Here is a 26211-nt window from a genome sequence, read left to right as displayed (position 1 = left end):
CATCTGAATTGCATTATTCATGTTTGCTGCTTTGCATAATTTATTCTCCATTTTTAATCAAAGAAATTCAAGTTTGAGTGGTTGTGGGAAGGAGCTACATGGGACAACCAAACCACACTTTCACATACTGTCACAATATCAGGGCTCTGACAATATTTAGGCAGAGATGAACCAAACTCCCAGTTTGTGTTAAACAATTTAATTAAAGCAGCACTTACTTTCTGGCTGTTTTAATAGTCCAAAACACAAAACAGAAAGATAGCACTGAGCCACAGAATATAAAACAAAACTGACAGCAAACGCTGTTGTAGGTTCAAGAGAACACCATAGTCAAAAGGTCCAGTCCAGTGGTCAAATGCTGAGAGTTCAACGAACAAAGTCCAGGAATCAAGAGTTTATACCAGGGGTCCTCAAACTTTTTAAACAGAGGGCCAGGTCACAGTCTCTCAGACTGTTGGAGGGCCGGATTATAATTTGAAATCATGAATGTATTCCTATGCACACTGCACATATCTTATTTGTATTTGCAAAAAACTTTAAAACAATACAATAATTAAAATGAAGAACAACTTTAACAAATATAAACTTATTAGTATTTCAATGGAAAATGTGGGCCTGCTTTTGGCTGATGAGATAGGATCGTTGTTGTTGTTGTTGTTGAGCGCTTTCAAGTCGTTTCAGCCTTAGGTTGACCTTGAGCAGGGGCTGTATCTGGCCCCCGGGCTTTAATTTGAGGACCCCTGGTCTATACCGTAGTCAGAAGCCAGTCCAAAGATTCAAGGTTCCAGGGTTCAGGAAACAGGTCAGGATACCGAAAATCCACAAACTCGGGGGGGGGGGGGGGGATCCAGCAGCATCTACCACCAAAATAAGACAAATACACTTTTCTCTCGAAGACCAGTCCCAAGGCTAGCTCATTATATCCAGAAACACTCACCTGCATCCTATCTCTTGTATACTGCCACCTTAATCGCTTTCACACATTAACTCTTACTTACAGATTACTCAACCCTTTACAACTAAGACTTACATTAACCCTTCCATCACCAACTGCTAGGCCTACCACCACCAACCACCACCAACTGCAGAACATGGTAAATGGCACAGACTGGATGTCTTTGGTATCTGCTCAGATTTGGTTCCAGGATTCCCGATTTGTTGTTCCTAAAATTTGTGGATGCTAAATTTCTGCTATATACAATGATGTAGTAACATTGTGTTCCTTGTATACAGCTTGCTTTCTGGAATTTTTAAAAGTTTTTTTCCCCCAAAAGGTGGATGGTGGAATCTATGGATGCAGAATCTATAAATATGGAGGGACACCTGTATTATACTAGGGGGCCGCGGTGGCACAGCGGGTTAAACCACTAAGCTGCAGAACTTATCGGAAGGTCGGTGGTTCAAATCCGTGGATGAAATGAGCTCCCATTGTTAGCAACAGCTTCTGCCAACCTAGCAGTTCAAAAACAGAACTCCCGGTGGCACAGTGGGTTAAACCCTTGTGACAGCAGGACTGCTGATCAACAAGTCAGTGCTTTGAATCCAGGGCGAGCGGGTTAAGCTCCCTCTGTCTGGTCCAGCTCCCCATTCAGAGATATGTGAGAAGCCTCCCACAAGGATGGTAAAACATCAACATCCTGGCGTCCCCTGGGCAACATCCTTGCAGACGGCCAATTCTCTCACACCAGAAGCAACTTGCTTCGCTCCTGGCACAAAAAAAAGTTTGAAAACATGCAAATGTGAGTAGATCAATAGGTACTGCTTCAGCGGGAAGGTAATGGCGTTCCATTAAGTCATGCTGGCCACATGGCCTTGGAGGTGGCTACGGACACCAGCTCTTTGGCTTAGAAATGGAGATGAGCATCACACCCCAGAGTCGGACACAACTAGACTTAATGTCAAGGGGAAACCTTTATCTTTTCCTGTATAATATTCTAAAGGTAGGTAAAAGTAGCATTCCACCATTGAGAATATATTATGTAGTTTTTCTGTATGTACTACTTAGGCTTAGATGAGATTGACCCTTCCACACATTAGAATAAAGGGCTAGGGGCATGATTGATAAATCTATGGACAGCTGGGTGTGCAAGAATTTTATAAGGATGGTTCTGAAGAGATCGCTCAGTTCTGACAAAGAATGGTACAAGTAGACTGATCTTGCTGTTTGTTAACAAATAAAGCATTATTTGAAAGATGAGACTTTTCTTTGAAACCATTGGTTAGCTGGAAAACCTGACATCAACACACTCTTGATTTTAACGCAAATGGTTATAAAATGTCTTTTTATATGACACTTAGAAGAGCAAAGTACTGACCGCTTGGCAGAGCATTCCACGATGTGAGTGCTACCAATGAAATGATGTCGGAGAGCCTACATAAATTCACTTAACTGAGAATTATGAAGAAGTGCCATTGATCCAAATGCAAATTGAGGAGTGTAATAAAAAAGGCAGTCCTTAGGAACCCAGGTTGAAAGTCATTCAGGGATTTAAAGATTAACACTAGAACCTGGGATTAAGTCCAGGAACAAAGCAGGGGCAAATGCAGAAAAACTGAAGTACCCATATATACTCGAGTATAAACTTACCCGAATATAAGCTGAAGCATCTAATTTTACTACAAAAAACTGGGAAAACATATTGACTCGAGTATAAGCCAAGGGTGGGAAATGCAGCAGCTACTAGTAAATTTCAAAATAAAAATAAGATACCAATAAAATTACATTAATTGAGGCATCAGTAGATTAAATGCTTTTGAATATTTTCTTAAAACTGTAATTTAAGATAAGACTGTCCGACTCTGATTAAACCATTCTAATCTTCTTCAATGTAAATGTGCTTATGTATCTTTCCAATAATAGAGTAAAATGATAAATGTAATACTAAAATAGATTAAAAGAATAACTGTAATAATAATAATGTCAAATAATAAATGTAATACAAATAATAACAGAATAAAATAGTAGATAACCTTGACTTGAGTATAAGCCGAGGGGGCTTTTTTAGTATTAAAAAAGGGCTGAAAAGCCTGCCATATACATGAGTATATACAGTAAATTTAATAGGGTCACAATCAAAATGCCTTGCTGTCATTAAATGTAACTTTTATTGGATTTTTATTGCTTTTTCACAAATTGCAGTTTTCAAATGCTTTTTAGTGTAGGATTCTTTTCATCCAACTAAGTGTAGGTTCCTTTTCATTTGAAGCTAGTGTTCTAGCACATACAGGGTGAGGCAGCATAACTTCCTTTTTTGAAATGTGCACCAGTCGGTTGAAGATGTAGCGAAGTGCTAGTGGTCCCGTTAGAGGCGGGAGAATAAAGTCCTGACACATTCAGTCACCATCCTGCGTTGGAACAGTGAGGAGCATGCTTTTGCCGTTGAGGACTACTTTTCAAGCGGATTTGGAGTGGCCGTCCCACTCTCCAGATTTGGCCCCTTGTGATTTTTTTCTATGGGGTTTTTTGAAATCCTGTGTTTATGTGAACCATCCAAGGACCCTACAAGATTTGAAGACCAACATCCAGGAAGAAACTGCCAACATAACGCCTGCTATGCTGGCAAGAGTCATGACAAATGCCAGAAATCGGTTTACTCAGTGTATGGAGAATGTGGGACGTCACCTAATTTGATCCTCAAAACTATGTAAAACAAAACTTTAGGTATGCGCCTACATTATAAAAAAAATTTCTGATTCAAAGTTTTGAAAAAAAGTTGTTATGCTGCCTCACCCTGTATTTTCTCACCCTGTATTCTCACGGAAAGCTTTAACAGATACCTGATCAAGTTGGCTTGCAAAAGGGTCTGTTTCTTTTTTTAGATGTCTACATGGGTATTGCAAGGGTTATATAATCAGGCACTGATGTGTGGTGCGCTTTCTCCTCTCCTCAGACAGAATGCGTGGTTTTCATTCTTGGAATCAACAGGCATGTTTTAAAAATTCAAAATTCCACATGAAGAGCAATTCATGTTTTATATATTTGCTGTTGTTTTTTATTTGAACATTGGCTTATTTGGTCATTAAGAACATAAAAAATGAAGGTCCTTTAAATATGCCGGGAATTACTTTTTGTTAGAAAAAGCCTTCTGGACGACTGGTTCCAACCCAGGCAAGCGAGTCCTTTTGCGAGCTGCAGTTTCTATCTTCCGGACCAAGTCCACATCCCACCGGTGGGTCACAAAGCTGACTGCCGTCCCAGGGAAGGTGCTGCCTATACGGCCAGCCCGTCCTACCCGATGCAAATAATCATGCAATGTGTGTGGGAAATCATAATTGACTACTAGCTCCACACGGGTGGTGTCCAACCCCCGGGACGCTATGTCAGTGCACACTAAGATATCACAGCGGCCTTTCTGGAAACTGTCAAAGATGTCGGCTCTCATATCGGCCTGCATTTGGCCTTGTAAGCGTAGGTGTTTGATCTTATGGTCATCCAAGATGTAACCAAGCCAGTTGACGGTGCTTGCGCCATTGCAGAAAACCAGCACTGCGCCCGATGCAGGCCCACGGTCCTTGAGGAGTTGCAACAGCTCAGTCACTTTGTCGCTGCCTTTCAGGCGCATGAATTTTTGCTCCACGTGAGGCTGGAGGAAATGCAAGCCGTAACTCGTCACGGTATGGAAGCTGCTAGAGTCGGCCACTTCGCTGAGCAGTTCGCTCAACCCTTTGGGGAGAGTGGCTCCCACCGCAACCACTTGGGTCTTGGGGTCCCAAACATCGTTTGCTTCCTTGCGACTGGAGGCCAGCGGCGTTTGCTGAAGCAGGTCTCGGGCTAAGTCCACGAAGCTGGGGTCCAGTAAGGTGTCTGCTTCATCCAGAACGAGGAAGAGGAGGTGCTCTAAGGATAAGATGTGCCTCCGCAGGGCTTTGCATAAGGCGCCCGGCGTGGCCACGAGGAGGTCGACGGGAACATCGCGGATCTTCCGTCGTATGCCGCCAATGCCCCGCCCGCCGCCGATCCCCCGGACTTCCAGGCCGAAAGGGTTGCACAGCCGGGTGGCGACGCTCCTCACTTGCCCCGCCAACTCTCTGGAAGGCAGGACAACCAAGGAACGCGGGTGGCTCACTCGTCCCATCGTGTGAGGCAAATGGCGGGACGTCAAGAGTCGCTGGACCAAAGGGAGCAGGTAGGCCAAGGTTTTGCCACTGCCGGTCTCGGCCCCGCAGAGCGCGTTGCTCCCCTTCAGGAGGACAGGGATGGCCCGCTTCTGCACCGGCGAGGGCCGGGAGATGCCCCAAGCGCCTTCCAGAATGGCCACCAGCTGTGGATCCAGGCCCAAATCTGGGAAGGAAAGGCCTTCTTGGTCGTTCTCTTCCTCCTTCAAGGCTTCCTTCCTGGTGCGTTCCAGCTGGAAGTGGTCTCCTCGGGAAAGGCGGTGCTTCCACCCGTCTGAGACCAAGCGAGGCTTCTCCCAGCGGCCTACAGTCCACCCCAAGGCCTGGCTCAGCTCCTTCCGCCGGCTCCTCAGGAGCAGCTTCCTCTGCTTCCCGCCCGAGGACTCGGGGCCTTCCTTCCAGGACTCTGCGGCCTGCTGCTTCTGCTCCAGGCGGCGCCTCCAGGCCTCAGGGATCCGCACCACCTCCAACGCCTCCTCCCCGGAGCTGCAGCCACGCGAGGCCGGGGGAAACCAGGCCAAAGCGGGCCTTCGGAGGAGAAGAAGCGCCGCCATGAGCTCAGATTGAGGACTAGGCCGCGCTTGCTGATGACGCCACCGCCTCTCGCCTTGCTGTGTGGAAAGGAACGTGCGTGACGTCAGAGGGAGGGGTTAGAGAATGAGTTAGAGAGTATAGAAAAAGAGTTAGAGCGACACTTCCGGGAATCATGCGACACCGAATGAGTTAGAGAGCTAGAGAGTATAGAGAATGAGCTAGAGCGACACTTCCGGGAATCATGCGACACCGAATGAGTTAGAGAGCTAGAGAGTATAGAGAATGATCTAGAGCGACACTTCCGGGAATCGTTCGACACCCTGAGAGAGATTGATAATTTCTTCCTAAACGAAAATTCCATTCGAAAGCGCGGCTAAAACATATCAAAACAGAAAGATATATAGAACTTAATTGTTGTTATTAAAAGATAGGCTTCTCCGACATCGAAAATGAGGAGGAAAGGCCTTTCCCTCATAGTTCCTACCTCTGAGGGCGACAAAAGGTGGGTGTGCGCTGCGTGGTGACGTCACCACGCAGGGCCTGTCCGGAGTCGTCACGGCGGGCTGCTCGCCGGGCAGAGAGCGCATGCGCAGGGGAATCGGACAGAGAGCGCATGCGCAGGGGAATCTGAACGTGGAGAGCAGAGAGCCGGTGAGTTGAAGAAGGAGGAAGGTGGGGAGTGGCGGCTCAGGGCCTGGCCTTGAGCGCCTTCGAGGGAGCTAGGCCTCGGCCTCCTGGGAGATGCAGTTCCAGCCACATCAGGCCCAGGCCTTGAGCCTCCAACTCTGCCCAAACGTCTGAGGGTTGAAGAGGCCTAGTCAACAAGGAATGACACTCCCACCCATACCTTCATTCCTCCAGGATGGGGCATCCTGGGATCTGTAGTCTCACAAGCCACCTTATCACATTGAGAAATATCCCAGTTTCCAACTCTGCCCAGACGCCTGGGGGTTGAAGAGGCCTAGTCGACAAGGAATGACAATAATAATAATAATAATAATAATAATAATACTTTATTTATACCCCGCCACCATCTCCCCAAGAGGACTCGGGGTGGCTTACATGAGGCCAAGCCCAACAACACATCAATAAACAACAAAGCAGCAAGCAAATAAAAACACACACTTTCATTGCTCCTGGTTGGGGCATCCTGGGATCTATAGTTTCACAAGCCACCTTATCACATTGACAAATATCCCAGTTTCCAACTCTGCCCAGACACCTGAGGGTTGAAGAGGCCTAGTCAACAAGGAATTACACTTACACACACACACACACTTCCATTGCTCCTGGTTGGGGCATCCTGGGATCTGTAGTCTCACAAGCCTCCTTATCATATTGAGAAACGTCCCAGTCGTGAGACACTTCAGTCCCTTTTCAAGCATGGAGAGGCACTATCTTGTCAGAAGCGAATTGAGAATATAGACTCATAGAACCATAGAGTTGGAAGAGACCTCATGGGCCATGCAGTCCAACCCCAGTCTGCCAAAAAGCAGGAATATTGCATTCAAATCACCCCTGACAGATGGCCATCCAGCCCCTGTTTAAAAGCTTCCAAAGAAGGAGCCTCCACCACACTCCGGGGCAGAGAGTTCCACTGCTGAACGGCTCTTGCAGTCAGAAAGTTGTTCCTTATGTTCAGATGGAATCTCCTCTCTTGTAGTTTGAAGCCATTGTTCCATTGCGTCCTAGTCTCCAAGGAAGCAGAAAACAAGCTTGCTCCCTCCTCCCTGTGGCTTCCTCTCACATATTTATACATGGCTATCATATCTCCTCTCAGCCTTCTCTTCTTCAGGCTAAACATGCCCAGCTCTTTAAGCTGCTCCTCATAGGGCTTGTTCTCCAGACCCTTGATCATTTTAGTCGCCCTCCTCTGGACACATTCCAGCTTGTCAATATCTCTCTTCAATTGTGGTGCCCAGAATTGGACACAATATTCCAGGTGTGGTCTAACCAAAGCGGAATAGAACATGGGTAGCATGACTTCCCTAGATCTAGACACTATGCTCCTCTTGATGCAGGCCAAAATCCCATTGGCTTTTTTTTGCCGCCACATCATATTGTTGGCTCATGTTTAACTTGTTGTCCACGAGGACTCCAAGATCTTTTTCACACATACTGCTCTCAAGCCAGTCATTGTCCCCCATTCTATATCTTTGCATTTCGTTTTTCCTGCCAAAGTGGAGTATCTTGCATTTGTCACTGTTGAACTTCATTTTGTTAGTTTTGCCCATCATCTCTCTAATCTGTCAAGATCGTTTTGAATCCTGCTCCTGTCCTCTGGAGTATTGGCTATCCCTCCCAATTTGGTGTCATCTGCAAACTTGATGACCATGCCTTCTAGCCCTTCATCTAAGTCATTAATAAAGATGTTGAACAGGACCGGGCCCAGGACGGAACCCTGCGGCACTCCGCTCGTCACTTCTTTCCAGGATGAAGAGGAAGCATTGGGGAGAATCACCCTCTGGGTTCGTCCATTTAACCAATTACAGATCCACCTCACTGTAGTTTTGCCTAGCCCACATTGGACTAGTTTGTTTGCCAGAAGGTCATGGGGGACCTTGTCGAAGGCCTTACTATCTCTACTCTTCACTATTTTATCAAGATTGGTCATTGCTCTCCTCCCAAGAAGTATGCGCCTCCTGATTTCCTGGCTGCAGGCTGTGTCTGCAGTAATCTTTGCACCAAGAAATACAAAGTCTGTCACTGCCTCCACTTTTTCTCCATTTCCCAGTTGTCAATCATTCTTGTTGCCATAATCTTGGTTTTTTTTTAATGTTTAGCTGCAACCCAGCTTTTGCGCTTTCTTCTTTCACCTTGATTAGAAGGCTCCTCCCCGCTTTTGGCCATCAAAGTGGTGTCATCTGCATGTCTAAGGTTGTTAATGTTTCTTCCAACAATTTTCACCCCAGCCTTGCATTCGTCAAGCCCCGGACATCGCATGATGTGTTCTGCATACAAGTTGAATAGGTTGGGGGAGAGGATACAATCCCACATTTCTGCTTTGAACTGGATTATATGGCAGTGTGGACTCAGCTAATCCAGTTCAAAGCAGATATTGTGGAATTTTCTGCCTTGATATTCTGGGTTATATGACTGTGTGGAAGGGCCCTAAGTGATCAACTTCTTCCAGTCTTGTATCTTATGTGAAGTAGCCAACCAGACTAGGATTGAGCCATGATTGTATTTAGGACAACAATAAACTATAGTTAACCCAAACTGAGATTTTTCAGTTAAAGCATGGTTTCAGATAAATAACTCTGTGTTGTGGCTGAACTATTTTCTGACAATGAGGATAATGGGATTTGGATTCCTGCTAGGATTCAGCTTCCTGGCCCTTTGTCTGTGCCTCAAATCTCTGAGCCTGCTTCTGAGGCTCTCACAATTCAGTGTCAACACAGCCGTTTTCACCAGAAAGGAATTTTAACGAAGGAGATAGCGAGCAGGTGCCTTCCCACGCTGATACTGAAAATGTAAATAGTGACTTGACCCAGGAAGCTCACCTTGATCTCCGGGTCAGGCGGAGTTCGCGTCTGGCAAGCAGATGAGAAGCCAGCTCAGTGAAAGGTCATTGCAGTGCTTTTATGATGCTGAGAGCCTAATGTTTTGATATTGGAAAGGTATTTAGGCCTCTTGGAAACTCTGTGAAAGCGTCAGTTCAACGTAGCTTACTAGCCTGAAAGCTTCATGGAATAATCTCAGCCTGGAAAGCTGTACGCTTGGGATTTCTTGCATGGTGATTCATGGGGCAATTGTTTCATTGCTTGTACCTGGAACTCTGGTTTGAACTTTGCCAATAGGATTATGTCTCCTGTTTTTATCTGAAGATCTTCGGAACTATATTCTGCTTTTAACCTTAATTTGTGGAATTTTGCAATGCTTATTCTTTATTTTGACTTGGATTTTCTCCTCAATAAACTATAAAACTACAGCTCATGTGTGGTGGTGTTTGGCAGCAAGGTGAAGCTTACTCTGAGTTGCAACACCCTGGACTAGAAGATGACTGAATTTAGAAGTAAGCACAGCTTTAGAAACAAATTGCCTTTGAGCTAAAACGTGGTGGTTTAGCACAGCATCCAAACCAGGCCTTTGTGTTATTGTTCTCAAGAGAACCGCAGCAATTTTTCAACACAAAAATGTAAAAATATTGTATTTTTAGTTCTTTTCTTATTGTTTTTTCAGGCAATCCAGATGACAGTGAACACCACTTCCCTCTGTTTCCAAAACAAGGCCATATTGGCTCCAATGGTGCGGGTGGGGACCCTGCCCATGCGGCTCCTGGCTCTGGATTATGGTGCTGATATTGTTTACTGTGAGGTAAAGTGGCATGAAAATATTTTCCTTTTTTCACATCTTCAAAAATCCCATATTCTCTGATTAATATCCCAGCATTAATAACTTCCCAAGTGAGACACATAGGCCCCTTCTACACTGCCATGTAATATAGATTATCAAAGCATATAATCCACATTATCTGCTATGAGTCTACACTGCCATATAATCCAGATTATCAAAGCAGATAATTTGGATTTTATATGGCAGCGTAGAAGGGGCCTCAAGAGAGTATTCTTTGTGGTTGGCTGTGATACATTTTGACTTTTCCTCATCAGATTAACACCATGTTTCATGACCTGTGTTTGTCTCGTAGATGACAAGTGACCTGAGAGGCATTTCAAAATGTTTTACTGGTCAACTATACATTTATTTTATTTGAACATCCATATTTTGTATCGGGAACCCATGGTTTGCATTTTTCAGAAAAAAAAAAACCAGAACTGAAAGATTTCCACCAAAATTGTGAATTTTCTCCAATTCCCTGCATAATGAGATCTGATTTAGCACATTTGGTTTCAGTGTTATATTTCAACACATCCAAAGCTTTATGTGGGAATTGTTTTATTAGAATTCAGTTTGAGAATCTTCTGTGGCATTTCTGTCTCAGGCTCTCTCTGTGTGATTTTTTTAAACTCTTCGTTGTTTTTCTTTCAGGAATTGATTGACATAAAGATGGTTCAATGCAAGAGGATTGTGAATGGCAAGTATTGTCTTACTTAAATTAGTAATTTCCCCCCTTTTTATTTTTTTCTAAAGATGATTCCTTATGGAAGTCAGTAGTTTCCCACAACTGTATTTATTTTATATGTCATTTCTATTGAAAAGTGTATCCAAGATTACATTTAGGAGTAAGTAACTGTCTTTATAACCCAGTGGTTCCCAACCGGTGGTCTGTGGACCACTAGTGGTCCGCAAGAACAAAAATATGGTCTGCAGCCTCACTATTACTACACCATTACAACAAGAGCGACTGGTCTCATGAAACCCTCTTATAGTACCGAGGCATATTAAATATGGTTTTCCGTGGGTAAGCAGATGGCAACTACTGGATGCCATAAGTTCTGTATCAGAAACTAGAGCTGATGTGGTCTATTCAATGCAATTTTCTGAATGAGCATCCCAAATAACCAAACTGAAACGCAACTTGACCAAAAACTGATTTACAGGGTGCAGCAGCATAACTTCCTTTTTTAAAATGCGTGCCATTCAGTTGGTTGAAGACGTAGTGGAGCACTAGTGGTCTTGTTTGAGAGGCGGGAGTATAAAGTTTTGTCCTGACACTGTTCAGTAGCCATCATGCGTTTTGCTGTTGAGGCCTACTTTTCAAGCGGATGTTCTGTGATTGCAACCCAGTGTGCCTTTCGGAATTGCTTTAATTTAGCCCCAATGGCCCCTGTCCCGGACCGGAAATCAATTGTGACGTGGGTCACTACATTCAGACAAACTGCAAGTGCGATAAGACAAAGAACTGGAGTCCTTCAGCCCATGAGATGACCTGAGAACATTGAGACAGTGAGAGCTTCAATGTTGCAAACATGCGCCTGCCTTCAGACTTTCCGATCGTTCTGTGAGGAGAATTCTTCACGATGATTTTCATTTCCATCCTTACAAGATGGCAATTGTGCAGGAACTTTCTGAACGTGACTTCAATTCTCGGAGGAACGCATGTGAAGTTCGTCTCGAAGTCGTTCCTGAGGACGCTATTTTTTTTTTACTGATGAAGCCCATTTTCATTTGTGTGGATCTGTCAACAAACAAAACATGCGCTACTGGGCTGACAACTATCCTCGAGAATTGCATCCAAGGCCTTTGCATTCACCTAAAATGGAGTGTGGTGTGCAGTTTCCTCAGCTGGAATTATTGGTCCCTGGTTCTTTGAGGAAAATGAAGTTGCAGTGACAGTGAATTCAGACCGGTATGTAAACATGTTACAGGAATTTTTTTTCCCACGGCTAGAGGGGTTGGACTTAGGGGACATTGGGTTCCAACAAGACGGTGCAACTGCACACACTTCAAGAGCATCGATAGCTGTTTTGAGGGAACACTTCCCAGAGTGCCTCATCCCAATTAGGGGGGATTTGGAGTGGCCGGCCCGCTCTCCAGATTTGGCCCCTTGCGATTTTTTTCTCTGGGGTTTTTTGAAATCTCGTGTTTATGTGAACCGTCCAAGGACCCTACAAGATTGGAAGACCAACATCCAGGAAGAAATTGCCAACATAACGCCTGCTATGCTGTCAAGAGTCATGGCAAATGCCAGAAATCAGTTTACTCAGTGTATGGAGAATGGGGGACGTCACCTACCTAATTTGATCTTCAAAACTACGTAAGACAAAACTTTAGGTATGTGCCTACATTATATAAAAATTTTCTGATTCAAACAATGGGTTTTATTAAGTTTTGAAAAAAGGAAGTTATGCTGCTGCACCCTGTATAACCCTTTTGGTACTAATGTTGGAGAGTGGTCCCTGGTCAAAGTGATCCCTGGTCAAAAAAAGATTAGGAACCACTGCTATAACCTCAGTGAATAGCTATTTAATTACTTAATTAGTTAAAGCGCAAAAACCGCAATTTGTCCTGTAATGTGTGGACGGTTTTTGCTATTCAAATATTTAAAATTTTAAGGAGTTACCTTCTTTTGCAATATGTGAGGTCAAATAGGCAAGTTGTCTTAAGTTTCCGTTTCTGTGGACACTTTTATTTCCATTCAGTAATTGAATTACTGACCCTGTTTCATGTAATGTTTTAAAATGTTTTTACTTTTTTAATTGTAATTCTTATGGTATATATGTTGTTAGCATTGTTGATGCCTATGTGAGGCCGCCCTGAGCCCCCCTTGTGGGGAGAAGGGCGGGATAGAAATGTACGAAAATAAATAAATAAATAAATAAATAAATAATGTTGTGAAGATGTGCAGGGGCTATTTAGACGAGGAAGGGAATTTAACCTGGTGATTTTAAAAATAATAATAATAATATTACGACTTTGCACAAGCCAGTAAAGGTGGTCCCAGTGGTGATCAGCACACTGGATGCAGTGCCTAAAGACCTTGGCCTGCACCTAAATGAAATTGGCGCTGACAAAATTACCTGCAGAAGGCCACCTTACTGGGATCTGCACGCATCATTCGCCGACACATCACACAGTCCTACACGCTTGGGACGTGTGATCCAATACAACAGCTAGCAGAGTGATCTTGTCTGTTGTGGACTCATCTTGTTGTGTTTCAAATTATAATTATCATCCGGGGAGGCCCTTCTCTCGGTCCCGCCTGCCTCACAGGCACGTCTGGCGGGGACGAGGGAGCGGGCCTTCTCGGTGGTGGCCCCCCGGCTGTGGAACACCCTCCCTGCTGAAGTTAGACAGGCGCCCTCCTTGATGGCCTTTCGTAGGGGCCTGAAAACATGGCTCTTCGAGCAGGCCTTCAACTGAGTGTATCTTGGAATGACACTGGAATGAACTAGGACTACGAAATTCGGCTATGACCCCAGGACTTGACGAAGCGGATTTTTAGTATAAGTATATGTTATGTTGTATGTGTCTGGTTTGTATTGTCGTGATTTACTGTACACTGTCTTTCTTTGTTGCTGTTCACCGCCCCGAGTCGCCCTCGGGCTGAGAGGGGCGGTCAATAAATGCAAGAAATAAATAAATAATAAATAAATAATAATAATAACAACAACAACAACAACTTTATTTATATCCAACTCTATCTCCCCAAAGGGACTCAGGGCGAAGTCCAAACATAAAAGGCAAACATTAAATGCCCGAATACAACAACAATACCTAAAGACCTTGGCCTGCACTTAAACTCAATTGGCACTGACAGAATTACCATCTGTCAGCTGCAAAATGCCACCCTACTTACCTGCATGCATTATTCGCCAATCCATCACACAGTCCTAGACACTTGGGAAGTGTCCGACGTGTGATCCAATACAACAGCCAACAGAGTGATCTTGTCTGCTGTGGACTCATCTTGTTATGTTTCTAATAATAATAGCCTACATCTTTGTAGACAAATTCTGAGCATTTCTTCCAGTATTCAACATTTTTTTTAAAAAACATATCACATTATAATGTTCTGTTGTTGACAGATGGAAAATAGAATGGCATCTCCTGGAGGAAATTTACATAATTTGTAGCCAGGGAAAACTATCTGAAATTGCTTATCCATAGCAGCAATAAATGGCCAGTAAGGGTAAAGGTTTCCCCTTGACATTAAGCTTAGTTGAGTTTGACTCTGGGGATTGGTGTTCATCTCCATTTCTAAGCTGAAGAGCCGGCATTGTCCATAGATGCCTCCCAAGGTCATGTGGCTGACATGACTGCATGGAGCGCTGTTACTTTCCTGCAGAAGGGGTACCTATTGATCTACACACATTTCAATGTTTTCGAACTACAAGGTTGGCAGAAGCTGGGGTTAACAGCGGGAGCTCACCCCGTCCTGCAGATTCGAACCATTGATCTTACAGTCAGCAAGTTCTACAGCTTAGCGGTTTAATCTGCTGCACCACCGTGGCCCCATTTAGAATAAAACAAATGGCTATTTTTCTCAAATTATATGGTGCAAAAAATCACGCGATGTATTAATATCTCTTTCCTGAAGATTAAAACTCAAGCTATTCAAGATCGTTCGAGTTATTATTTTTGAAATCTAATTGTGCCAAAATGTACCGTCGTTGTCCTAATCTAACAAATATTATGCAAACTGAATTAGAAAATAGGGAACCTAATGTCCATTTTTTAAAACACTCTGTCAACAAAACATTTTTATTTTGAAGATGTTAGAATTTATATAGTCTGTGAATGAAAATATGAATTACCGTATATAATAATAATAATAATAATCTTTATTTGTACCCCGCTACCATCTCCCCAAGGGACTCGGGGTGGCTTACATGAGGCCAAGTACATCAAACAAAACATCAATAAACACAACATCAATAAACAATCAATAAAATACAAATCATATAAATCACATAAACAAAAAACAATCAATAGAAACATAACAATTTTAAAAATGGCCGGGCCAAATGTAATAGATTAAAATTGAAAATATACTGACGTGAACAAGGTAAAATATAACTAGGATAGGATTTTTCGGGGAGAAAAATACTCGAATATAAGCTGACCCCAATATAAACCAAGGCACCTAATTTTACCACAAAAACTGGGAAAATGTATTGACCCGAGTATAAGCCTAGGGTGGGAAATACAGCAGCTACTGGTCAGTTTCAAAATAAAAACAGATACCAATAAATTTACATTAATTGAAGCATCAGAAGGTTAAATGTTTTTGAATATTTACATAACACTAATTTAAGATAAGACTGTCCAACTCTGATTCTAACCTTCTTCAACATAAATGTGCCTATGTATCCTTCTAATAAGAATAGAGTAACATAATGTAATAATAATAATAATAATAATAATAATAGAGTAGAATAATGGAAATGTAATAATAACAGTAATAATAGAGTAAAATAATAAATGTAATAATAATGAGTGAAATAATAAATGCAATAATAAATAGAGTAAAATAATACATGTAATAAAAATAATAATAACAGAGTAAAATATTAAATAACATTGACCCAAGTATAAGCCGAGAGGAACTTTTTCAGCCTATAAAAACGGCTGAAAAACTAGGCTTATACTCGAGTATATACAGTACTTTTCTTCATGCATGCTTCCCTTAATGCATTTCCTCTTTGCTTCTCTGTCCTGCAGAAGTGCTTGGAACAGTCGACTTCGTTGCTCCCAATGAAAGAGTGGTGTTTAGGACCTGTGAAAAGGAAAAAGACAGTGTTGTCTTTCAGATGGTAAGAAATAACTTGCAATTGGTTTCCTACCAAGAAAATAGGATGCATAATATGTCCAATTGGAGGGTTGAGCTCCCAAAGCCAAATCCAGCGGATCTTCATACAGGTTCATTGGGAAAGAAATTGAATGGCCATATGTCCTACTTTTAGAGGATCTCTGCTTGAAGCAATGTCGGAGCACAGACCAGTATTTGATAGGTTGTCTAGTACAATGCCCTAATTCTGTCTGATTTGGAAACTAAGCCAAGTCACCTCTGGCTAGTACTTGGATGGGAGACCATCAACAAATGAAAGGTGTGTTGTTGAAGGCTTTCATGGCTGTAATTACTGGGTTGCTGTGAGTTTTTGCAGTCTGAATGTTCCATGTTCCAGAAGCATTCTCTCCTGATGTTTCCCCCATCCTCAGAGGTTGTGAGATCTGTTGGAGACTAGGAAAATGTATATGAAAATATATATTGATGTAATATGTTGTTCGGGCTTGACCCCATCTAAGCTGCTCCAAGTCCTCACCGTGGAGATGATGGCGGGGTTATAAATAAAGATTATTATTATTATTATCATCATCATCATCATCATCTAATTCATTCTGTTCCAACATAGGAGAAAACCATGAAAATGAACAAAATCTGGCTATCAGTATTAAAAATCCACCAGAATCAAGAAGCTAAATAAAGAGCAACACTCAAAAAACAGGGGATTCCACATGGGATTCAATCATGGTCAGCTAATACCTCCCAACAAAGGATTCCCCCAGGCAGCAACCAGCCAGGCTTTGAAGCTGCAAGGCTATTCAACGCTAATCAAGGTGGCCAATTGCAACATTCATATTTCCCTCAAGCAGAGAAGCGTATTTTCTATATAATAATAGCCACTGTCTGTCTATATATGTTGTGTGTCTATTGTATATACATATAATATTTATAACATTATAATGTAATGCAATATAATACTATTAATAATAATATGATACTATTATTATATATTTATATTACATGTAATATTGCTAATAATGTTACAATATAATTGGTATAGTACAATATAGCAATATTTAAAACAGATATTGTATTATAATAATATAATATATTGTTTGTATATATAACTTGTAAGCCACTCTGAGTCCCCTTCGGGGTGAGAAGGGCGGCATATAAATGCCACAAATAAATAAATAAGGCATTGAATGTTTATTTATTTATTTATTTATTTGCGGCATTTATATGCCGCCCTTCTCACCCCGAAGGGGACTCAGAGTGGTAGCCAGATTTTGTTCATTTTCATGGTCTCCTCCTTTCTGTTGAAATTGTCCACATGCTTGTGGATTTCAATGGCTTCTCTGTGTAGTCTGACATGGTGAGGAAACACAACATACAAACCACCTACAGACCCACCAAGAAAATCCAACCAATGCTCCGTTCAGCAAAGGACAAGAGGGATCCTCTCACTTCTGCAGGAGTCTACCATGTACCATGCAGCTGTGGACAAGTCTACATAGGGACCACCAAACGCAGCATTGCCCAGACACGAATCAAGGAACATGAAAGGCACTGCAGACTACGTCAACCAGAGAAGTCAGCCATAGCAGAGCACCTGATGAACCAGCCTGGACACAGCATCTTATTTGAGAACACAGAAATGCTGGACCACTTTCACAACCACCATGTGAGGCTACACAGAGAAGCCATTGAAATCCAAAAGCATGTGGACAATTTCAACAGAAAGGAGGAGCCATAAAAATGAACAAAATCTGGCTACCAGTATTAAAAAACTCTAAAATTACAACAGCAAAACAGCAGAGAGGAAACAATCAGGGACATCTAATCACCTCTCAACAAAAGATCCCCCCAGGCACTATTTGAGAACACAGAAATGCTGGACCACTCCAACAACCACAATGTCCGAAAAAACCCAGAAGAACCTAGTATTATATTGTATTACATTATAATGTTATAAATATTATATGTATATACAATAGACACACAACATATATAGACAGACACTCAATGGCTATTATTATATAGAAAGTACGCTTCTCTGCTTGAGGCAAGTGTGAATGTTGCAATCGGCCACCTTGATTAGCGGTGAATAGCCTTGCAGTTTCAAAGCCTGGCTGGTTGCTGCCTGGGAGAATCCTTTGTTGGGAGGTATTAGCTGACCATGATTGAATCCCGTCTGGAATCGCCTGTTTTTTGAGTGTTGCTCTTTATTTAGCTTCTTGATTCTGGTGGATTTTTAATACTGATAGCCAGATTTTGTTCATTTTCATGGTTTTCTCCTGTGCTGCAACAGAATGAATTAGATAATAATAATAATAATAATAATAATAATAATACTTTTTATTTATACCCCACCACCATCTCCCCAATGGGGACTTGGAGCAGCTTACATGGGGCCAAGCCCGAACAACATATTACATCAAGATAAAACCAAAACATAAACAACAAGCAACATCATCAAAATTACGTAAAAAATTCAATAACAAAATAGCATTACAATAAACAAAAAACACAAACATAGTAAGCAGTGGGCGGGCAAATTTTATACTATAATGCAAATTGTATACTATAGATGATTTAGCTGCTTCAAAATATCGTTTCCCATTAGCTTATGCGTCTCTGTTTATATTGAGACTTGTCATAGTTATTTCTTTAGTATCGTTCTCTAGCATGTTTCAATGTTTCTTTTTAGATTATACTTCCTATTCATTGATGTACATGCAGCACAAAAGCTGAAGAAGTGAGAGGCAGAGATCAAAAGGAACAGCAACATATTGTTTATACCTTTTTCTTCTTACGCTTTTCAGGGGACGGCAGATGCTGAGAGGGCCTTAGCAGTAGCCAAACTTGTGTAAGTCCATCCACGTTTATTGCATTTCATTTCTTCTCCTCCTGAAAATGTGCTTGGCCTTCCATTGTAAGCTCTGTCTTGCGAAATATATTCACAGAAATTCATTAGGAGCAAAACTGATAGTATTCATACTAGCATTCGTATCTTTATCAAGCAAAGCAGTGGATAAGAGTAGAATATTGTCTGTTATAAACTAACTAGCTTAGGTATTTATTATTTATTTATTTATTTATTTACGGCATTTATATGCCGCCCTTCTCACCCCGAAGGAGACTCAGAGCGGCTTACAATATATATTTTCATACAATATATTATATTGTTAGCATAGTACAATATCGGTATTATATATTACTATCTTGCACTATACCATTATATTGTGATATTATTAGTAATATTACATGTAATGTAAATATATATGTTGCGAGACAGAGCCCTTAAAGCATCAGACCAGTATTTAGTAAAAGTAAAGTTTATTAGTTCACAGCCAAGAAAGTCCAAAAACAAACCAAAAAAGCTCAAAACACTTATTCTTCAGTGTGAAACACAGTATTACCCACAGTTAACCCAAAAAACAAGACCTGGAAAATAACCCAGATTAAACAGGAATATAATCCGGTTTAAATTTAAAGCTATGAAATCAGCAGGGGAAAAAAGGCACTCCAATCCACAGCAGGATGTCAGTGAATACGAAGGGTCTAACAGCAAGGCCGAAGTCATCTACCGAAGTCAGTCCAAACGTGATGTAGTCGTCGTAGCGAATCCAATCCGGGTCAAGGAAGAAGAAGGCAGCAAACACAATAATCCAGTCCAGGTCATACACAGAGCCAAAACGAAGAATGGCAGCGCAGCAGCTAATGCATAAGATCAACACAAAGGCAGTCCAGAGAAAGCCCCATAGTTCCAACCCCCATAGCCATGGATAATCCGGTTTAAATTTACGTCCACAGAAGTCTTCCCAAACAGCTCTCAAGGACACATGAATACCCATCAACACCTTGCCGACTGCAAGGAACCCCATCTCCCAACCCCACTATTATTAACAAATCATCCTCCGAACTGGAACCAGCCGACACTGTTACCAGCTGAAGCCCCTTGCCCCAATTCTTCCTCAGAACTGGAATCAGACAACGCCCCACCAGACCTCCTTTCAACTGAAGCCCTTTGCTGATCTCTCCAATCACTCCAGCTTCTATCCAGACCCATAACTCCCCAAGACCCAGCCGGATCCCCATTGTGCCAACCAGAAGCTACAAACATGTCGCTACTTGTGGGCTCTTTACAAACGTTCTGAGCATCCCACACTTTAGTCCAGTCCATTTCTCCATCCTCTGAACTTGCCATACCACTCTCCTCAGTCTCAGACCCATTATTCCCAGTGAAGCCCTCAAATGATTCATCATGCTAATTGGTTTTTGAGTTATGTTAATCCCACAAACGAACATTACATTTTCATTTATATAGATATAGATATATAGATATATTGTACTAATTAGACTAAGCATTGCTTCTTTGCATTTATCTATTTTTTTTAAAAAAAAGTTGTTTGTATGCTGCCTAGATTCAAAAATTTGAAAGTGGGGTACAGCAGTAAAATGTAAGAATGCAAATATATATAGTCCTTAGAAAAGGAAAACAGGAAAAGTGAATCTGACAGCACTTTTAAGACCAATTTATATTTTAACAGATGACTCTATGACGGAGATTGCAGCCTTTCAGATTATCAAGTAATTGGCTCTTTATTTAAATATGCTGCCAGGCTAAGTCGGTATCAAAAAGTGTCTTTTGTGTGAAGGCAAGTTAAGTATGCAAGTGACTTGGAAGTGATCATCCTAAGTGTGCCATCGCGCCTGGGGACTATAACTCATAGTGAAAGAGGCATGGACATGACATCTTTTCCCCAGGGATTGCTTCTTGCTCTCATTTAGGTTTTATTGTTCACAAAGAGTTATTATCCCTTTAAGGCAATAAACTGGAAGTTTCAAAGGGGTAAAGGAAAATATACATTAGTCTCTGGTTGTCTTGGGTCCAAGGAGTTTTGCAGCTGAGAAGCTTTTCCAGGTCCCTCTTTCTCAATGGCTGTGAATATTAGAATAATCACAACCCCAATTCCAATGGCCTATATTTTGAAGGCACAAAGCCTTCCTCTGGTGCCAAAGAACTGGTTTGAAGGCGTTTGAGACTTCTCAACGTCATCCGGGTAGATCTGAACATGAAGCATAAGTCTCAAGGGTAAGCACCTCACAATTGGTGCTGAGAGGTAACTTAATCAAGGGCTTCAGAGCCAAGTCTCTCTCTCACGTCCATCTGATAGAAGGTTTGATGGTGGAATGGAAAAGGAAACACTGTCCTGCTCTCTAGGAAGAGGTGGGGTCAAATTGAGCAGGAGGAGCAATTCAACTGGTGCAAACAACATTGATTGACAGCTATCAATCATCCCAACTATACATTTGCAGGGTAAAAGGCAAAATCATGCATGATACAACAGTTCAAATCCTGCAACTTACAGTTCTGCATATAGGTGGCGCCTCTCGTGCTGTCACACTAAGCTTTTGCAATGTTTACAAATGTTTACTGTCCAAACTATATAGTAGAAAATGTTCTCCTCAATCTGGATGCCTTCCAGGGGTGTTGAGTTACAACTCAGATATCCTCACCCATAAATCCTATGAATCTAGTGTCTTGTCTGAGAAAATGCTGTCATCCCTCGATCAATTGCTTCAAAGCTCTCAGCATAAACTTTTGAAGTATATAAATGCCTTTGATCCTGTGGGGCACATTTTTGAAATTTTCCTGCATTTCAGAGAAAATGATGTGGCTGGCATTGATGTCAACATGGGATGCCCCAAAGAATATTCCACAAAGGTAGGTTAGATTTTGTCATTATTTTCCTACCGATAATTCTTCTTGGGTTGGAAACAAATATTAGTTGAAATTAATGACATATTGTCCGTTAATCTGCAAATTCTTTTTGGAAAAATAGCACTTCTTCTAAATTTTGGAGATATAAAATTAAAACAGAAAAAGAAAGAAATAATAATATTTTTGTTACAGCTCTAAGATTAATTATAACCAGAACATGGAAAGAAAAATATGAATTCCAAATTGACTATTGGTACAAGGAGACATGGAACATCACAATAAACAATAAACTGGCAATATGGAGTGAATTCGTAGAATATATATTTTTCAAAGAAAAAGGAATAAAACCAAATCAGCATATATTAGCATTTTGGAGAAGAGATCAGTATAATAATCATTAATATTAAGGATAAATATATGTCCCATGGGTGGTGGTGCATGTAGAGATGAAATGTATAAAAAATATGATTAATTGTATTGTCGACGGCTTTCATGGCCGGAATCATTGGGTTGTTGTAGGCTTTTTCAGGCTATATGGCCATGTTCTAGAGACATTCTCTCCTGACATTTCGCCTGCATCCTCAGAGGTAGTGAGGTCTGTTGGAACAAGGAAAAAGGGTTTATATATCTGTGGAATGACCAGGGTGGGACAAAGGGCTCTTGTCTGTGAATGTTTCAACTGACCACCTTGATTAGCATTTGATGGCTTGACAGTGCCTGGGGGAATCTTTTGTTGAGAGGTGATTAGCTGTCCCTGATTGTTTCCTCTCTGTTGTTTTGCTGTTGTAATTTTAGAGTTTTTTAATACTGGTAGCCAGATTTTGTTCATTTTCGTGGTCTCCTCCTTTCTGTTGAAGTTGTCCACATGCTTGTGGATTTCAATGACTTCTCTGTGTAGTCTGACATGGTGGTTATTGGAGTGGTCCAGCATTTCTGTGTTCTCAAATAATACGCTGTATCCAGGTTGGTTCATAATATGCTGTGTCCATCTGGCTACCTCTAGAACATGGCCATATAGCCGGAAAAAACCTACAACAAGCTGTATGATTAATTGTTCAACTGATTTATTGTATGAGTTGTTTGTGTGTGATTTGTTTAATTTATTACTTACTAGCTTTTGTACCCAGCATTGCCCGGGTTATTAGAAGTATTTTTATTTTATTTTATAACTAGCAGTCCTCTGCCATGCGTTGCTGTGGCCCAGTTTGGTGATCTCAAAAATAAAGCAATGAGAAAGTGTTGGTTCCTAATATATGTAATTTCTTTATGCTTGTGGGTAAACAGTACTTCTTGTTGTTTCTTTGTTGGTGTTAATGTAGATTGTCTGATTTGCCTACTCTGGAACATGAAACATATTGTTGTCCTTCTTTAGGGGGTCCCTTTCAAATCTATGATCTTTGTGTGTGAATCATATATATCTATCTATATCTATGGCTGGATGGCTCTTTGTCAGGAGGGATTTGTTTATGTTTTCTTGCCCTGGTGAAGGGAGTTGGACTGGGTGGCCTTAAGTATTTTCTCTTGGTCATGGGAGTTCTATGTGGGAAGTTTGCTCCAATTCTATCGTTGGTGGGGTGCAGAATGCTCTTTGATTGTAGGTGAACTGTAAATCCCAGTAACTACAACTCCCAAATGTCAAGGTTTATTTCCCCCAAACTGTATCTGTGTTCATATTTGGGCATATGGAATATCCGTGCCAAGTTTGGTCCAGATCCGTCATTGTTTGAGTCCACAGTGCTCTCTGGATGTAGGTGAACTACAACTCCTGAACTCAAAGTCAGTGCTCACCAAACCTTCCCAGTTTTTTTTTCTGTTGGTCATGGGAGTCCTGTGTGCCACGTTTGGTTCAATTCCATCATTGGTGGTGTTCAGAATGCTCTTTGATTGTAGGTAAACTATAAATCCCAGCAACTACAACTCCCAAATGACAAAACTATTTTTTTTTAGTAATGGTCGCTCCTTCGGTTAGTAGGTGTCTTGTGGCCAAATACGGTGGCAATTCGTCCAGTGGTTTTTGAGTTATGTTAATCCCACAAACGAACATTACATTTTTATTTATATAGAAATGCATAGGGTTGTGGGCATACTACAACGCACATCATTCTAGGTTAACCCCCTGATATTCAATTAATACTTATGTTTGTTATGTTGGGCAAGTTTGCTCTAGATGCATCATCTGTGGGGTTCAGTATGCTTTCTGGTTGCAGGATGTGTTACAACTCTCACCATGGTGGGTCAGTCCTGTCAAATCCCTCTAGTACGTTCAGTTGATCATGGGGGATCTGTGTGCCAAGTTAGGTCCAGGTCCATCATCGGTGGGGTTTGCAGTGTTCTTTGATAGTAGGTAAACTACAAATCTCAGTACCTACAATGGCTATAAATCAAGGTGGATTCCCCCCCCCCCCCCACCTCTCCAGTATTTTTCTTTGGTCATGGGGATTCTGTGTGCCAAATGTGGTTGAGCTCCATTGTCAGTGGGGGTCACGGTGCTCTGACTTGATGCAGGGTGAACTACAACTTCCATCAGGTGGATCCAATCCCCCAACCACCTCCAGTATGTCAAGTTGATGATTAGTTCTCCTCTGTATGTTGGAGAAAGTAAGAAACCCTGAGATGTCTGTGGTGGAGGAAACATGTAAAATCTAGGATGAAATTGTTTCAAAATGAAAGCATTCTTTGGATGGTGGGCAGTATGGTGTTTGGGGAGGGTATTGGCAGGGGTTGGGCTACATGTTCATGGCTGCTCGCTATAACCTGAATTGTCATTGGAAAGAGGGCTTTAGGTGGCTCCTCAGCACTGGGGCCTAAATCTGTTTGTGGAAGCAGGAGCTTGTCTGTGGAAGTGGGCACCCCAGTCACACACATTGGTAGGGGTCTGTGGTTACTCAAGCGTTTTAAAGTGCTACAAATCCCATTATCTTCGTTCCACCTCCCCCAAACCGCATCAGGATATAAAGTGGGTCATGGGAGTTATGTGTGCCAAGTTTGGTCTGTTGCTTGTACAGGTCACAGTGGCTTGTGAAAGTGGCAGCCAATCAGAAAGCTGCCTCATACATCGCCACCTACATACATACAAACATACATACATACAAACATTCACTTTTATTATATACTAGCTTGGGGACCCTGTGCTGCCCGGGTTATTTGAGAAAGGCAGTGTTTGTCTGTGCTCCAACTTTAGTCTAGATCCAATGTTGGCTGGGTCCAGTGGGTGCAGGTGAAGTATAGCCCCATGGTCCATCCTCTTCCAAACCGCACCAAAATGTAGAATGGGTCATGGAGGCTCAGGGTGCCAAGTTAGGTCGTGATCAGTCATAGGTGTGGGTTGCAATACTCTTAGGAAGTGGGTGAAGCTACTGCAAGTCCCAGCATCCATGATTCATTGGCCCACAAACCCCACCTAGATGTCGAGTGGCTCATGGGGGCTCTGTGTGTCAAGTTTGCTCTTGATCAGTCATTGGTGTGGGTTGCAGTGATCTCAGGAAGTGACTGAAAGTACTGCAAGTCCCATCATCCATGATCCACCCTCCTCCAAACTGCAGCAGAACGTAGAGTGGGTTACGGGGCTCTGTTTGTGAAGTTTGGTCTTTATTGGTCATTGATGAAGGTCGCAGTTCTTTCAAGAAGTGAGTGAAGGTACTGCAAGTCCCATAATCCATGCTCTGTCCTGCCCCAAACCGCACCAGGATGTAGAGTGGATCATGTGGGCTCTGAGTGCCAAGTTTGGTCTCGATCTGTCATTGGTGGGGGCCACAGTGGTCTGTGGGTGCCCAAGCATTTTAAAGTACTACAAATCTCATAATCCGTGGTCCACCTCCCCCAAACTGCACTAGGATGTAAATTGGGTCATGCGGGTTATGTGTACCAAGTTTGGTCCAGGTCCATCACCCGTGCTGGTCACAGTGGCCTGTGAACATGGCAGCCAATCAGAAAGCTGCCACATACACCTCCGCATACAAACATACATACATACAAACCATTATTATAGATATAGATATAGAGATATAGATATAGACAAGCAAACCAACCAACTGACCTTTTCAGGCAATCAACACTGAAGGCATGTCGTCTGCCAAAGAACAACTGCTCTATGAACTGTGCCGAGATAAGAAAACCAGGCCTCCAAGTCAGCAGTGCCCACAACACTGAAGAAAACAATATAGAGGTTATAACAGTTGAGCTTAATCACATCACAATTACCTCTGTGTCTCAAACAACGAGTTTTGTTTCTCCTCCCCTGAGAACTTTGATAGGCACCAAAGGGCGGTAGTAATTGGTGACTTTAACAGCCATAGCCACGTATAGAGTTATGCTCGAGAGGATAAAAATGGAGAGGCTGTCCTCTCCTGGTCTGAACTGCACTAACTATCACTCATTCATGATAGTTAACTCCCACCATCCTACAAGAGTGGGAGATGGCACCACGGATATAGCCTAGACCTTTGATTTGTGAGTGACAGCATTGTGAAGCAATGCACTAAATCAGTGGGACCACCAATACCAAACACGTTGTTGTTCATTCGTTCAGTCGTCTCCGACTCTTTGTGACCTCATGGACCAGCCCACGCCAGAGCTCCCTGTCGGCCGTCACCACCCCCAGCTCCCTCAGGGTCAGTCCAGTCACTTCAAGGATGCCATCCATCCATCTTGCCCTTGGTCGGCCCCTCTTCCTTTTGCCTTCCACTTTCCCCAGCATAATTGTCTT

General features: G+C 42.2%; 2 protein-coding genes across 2 annotated transcripts in view; one reads left to right on the top strand and one right to left on the bottom strand.

Annotated features, from left to right (window-relative positions):
* Positions 1–3086: 3086 nt before the first annotated feature.
* DDX28 (DEAD-box helicase 28) lies at positions 3087–5777 on the bottom strand. Its single transcript, XM_060788120.2, has one exon. It carries the CDS (start codon positions 5667–5669, stop codon positions 4062–4064), a length of 1608 nt encoding a protein of 535 aa, XP_060644103.2. The 5' UTR covers positions 5670–5777; the 3' UTR covers positions 3087–4061.
* Positions 5778–6218: 441 nt separating this feature from the next.
* Positions 6219–26211, top strand: part of DUS2 (dihydrouridine synthase 2) — a 92937-nt gene continuing 72944 nt past the window's right edge. Inside the window, exons 1-6 of the mRNA XM_060788062.2 lie at positions 6219–6300; positions 9832–9966; positions 10639–10684; positions 15715–15806; positions 18604–18647; positions 21449–21509. Coding sequence (XP_060644045.2) covers positions 6235–6300; positions 9832–9966; positions 10639–10684; positions 15715–15806; positions 18604–18647; positions 21449–21509 — 444 coding nt within the window. The 5' untranslated portion in view covers positions 6219–6234. The remainder of the gene's footprint in view (positions 6301–9831; positions 9967–10638; positions 10685–15714; positions 15807–18603; positions 18648–21448; positions 21510–26211) is intronic.

The sequence above is a fragment of the Anolis sagrei genome, chromosome 8 (assembly GCF_037176765.1).
Source record: "Anolis sagrei isolate rAnoSag1 chromosome 8, rAnoSag1.mat, whole genome shotgun sequence".
Lineage (NCBI taxonomy): Eukaryota > Metazoa > Chordata > Lepidosauria > Squamata > Dactyloidae > Anolis > Anolis sagrei.
The sequence above is the reverse complement of the archived record's forward strand: the minus strand, read 5'-3'. Positions and strand labels throughout refer to the sequence as shown.

Excerpts from the sequence above, each read along its gene's own strand:
- DDX28 (XM_060788120.2), bottom strand. The coding sequence starts at position 5,669 with ATGGCGGCGCTTCTTCTCCTCCGAAGGCCCGCTTTGGCCTGGTTTCCC.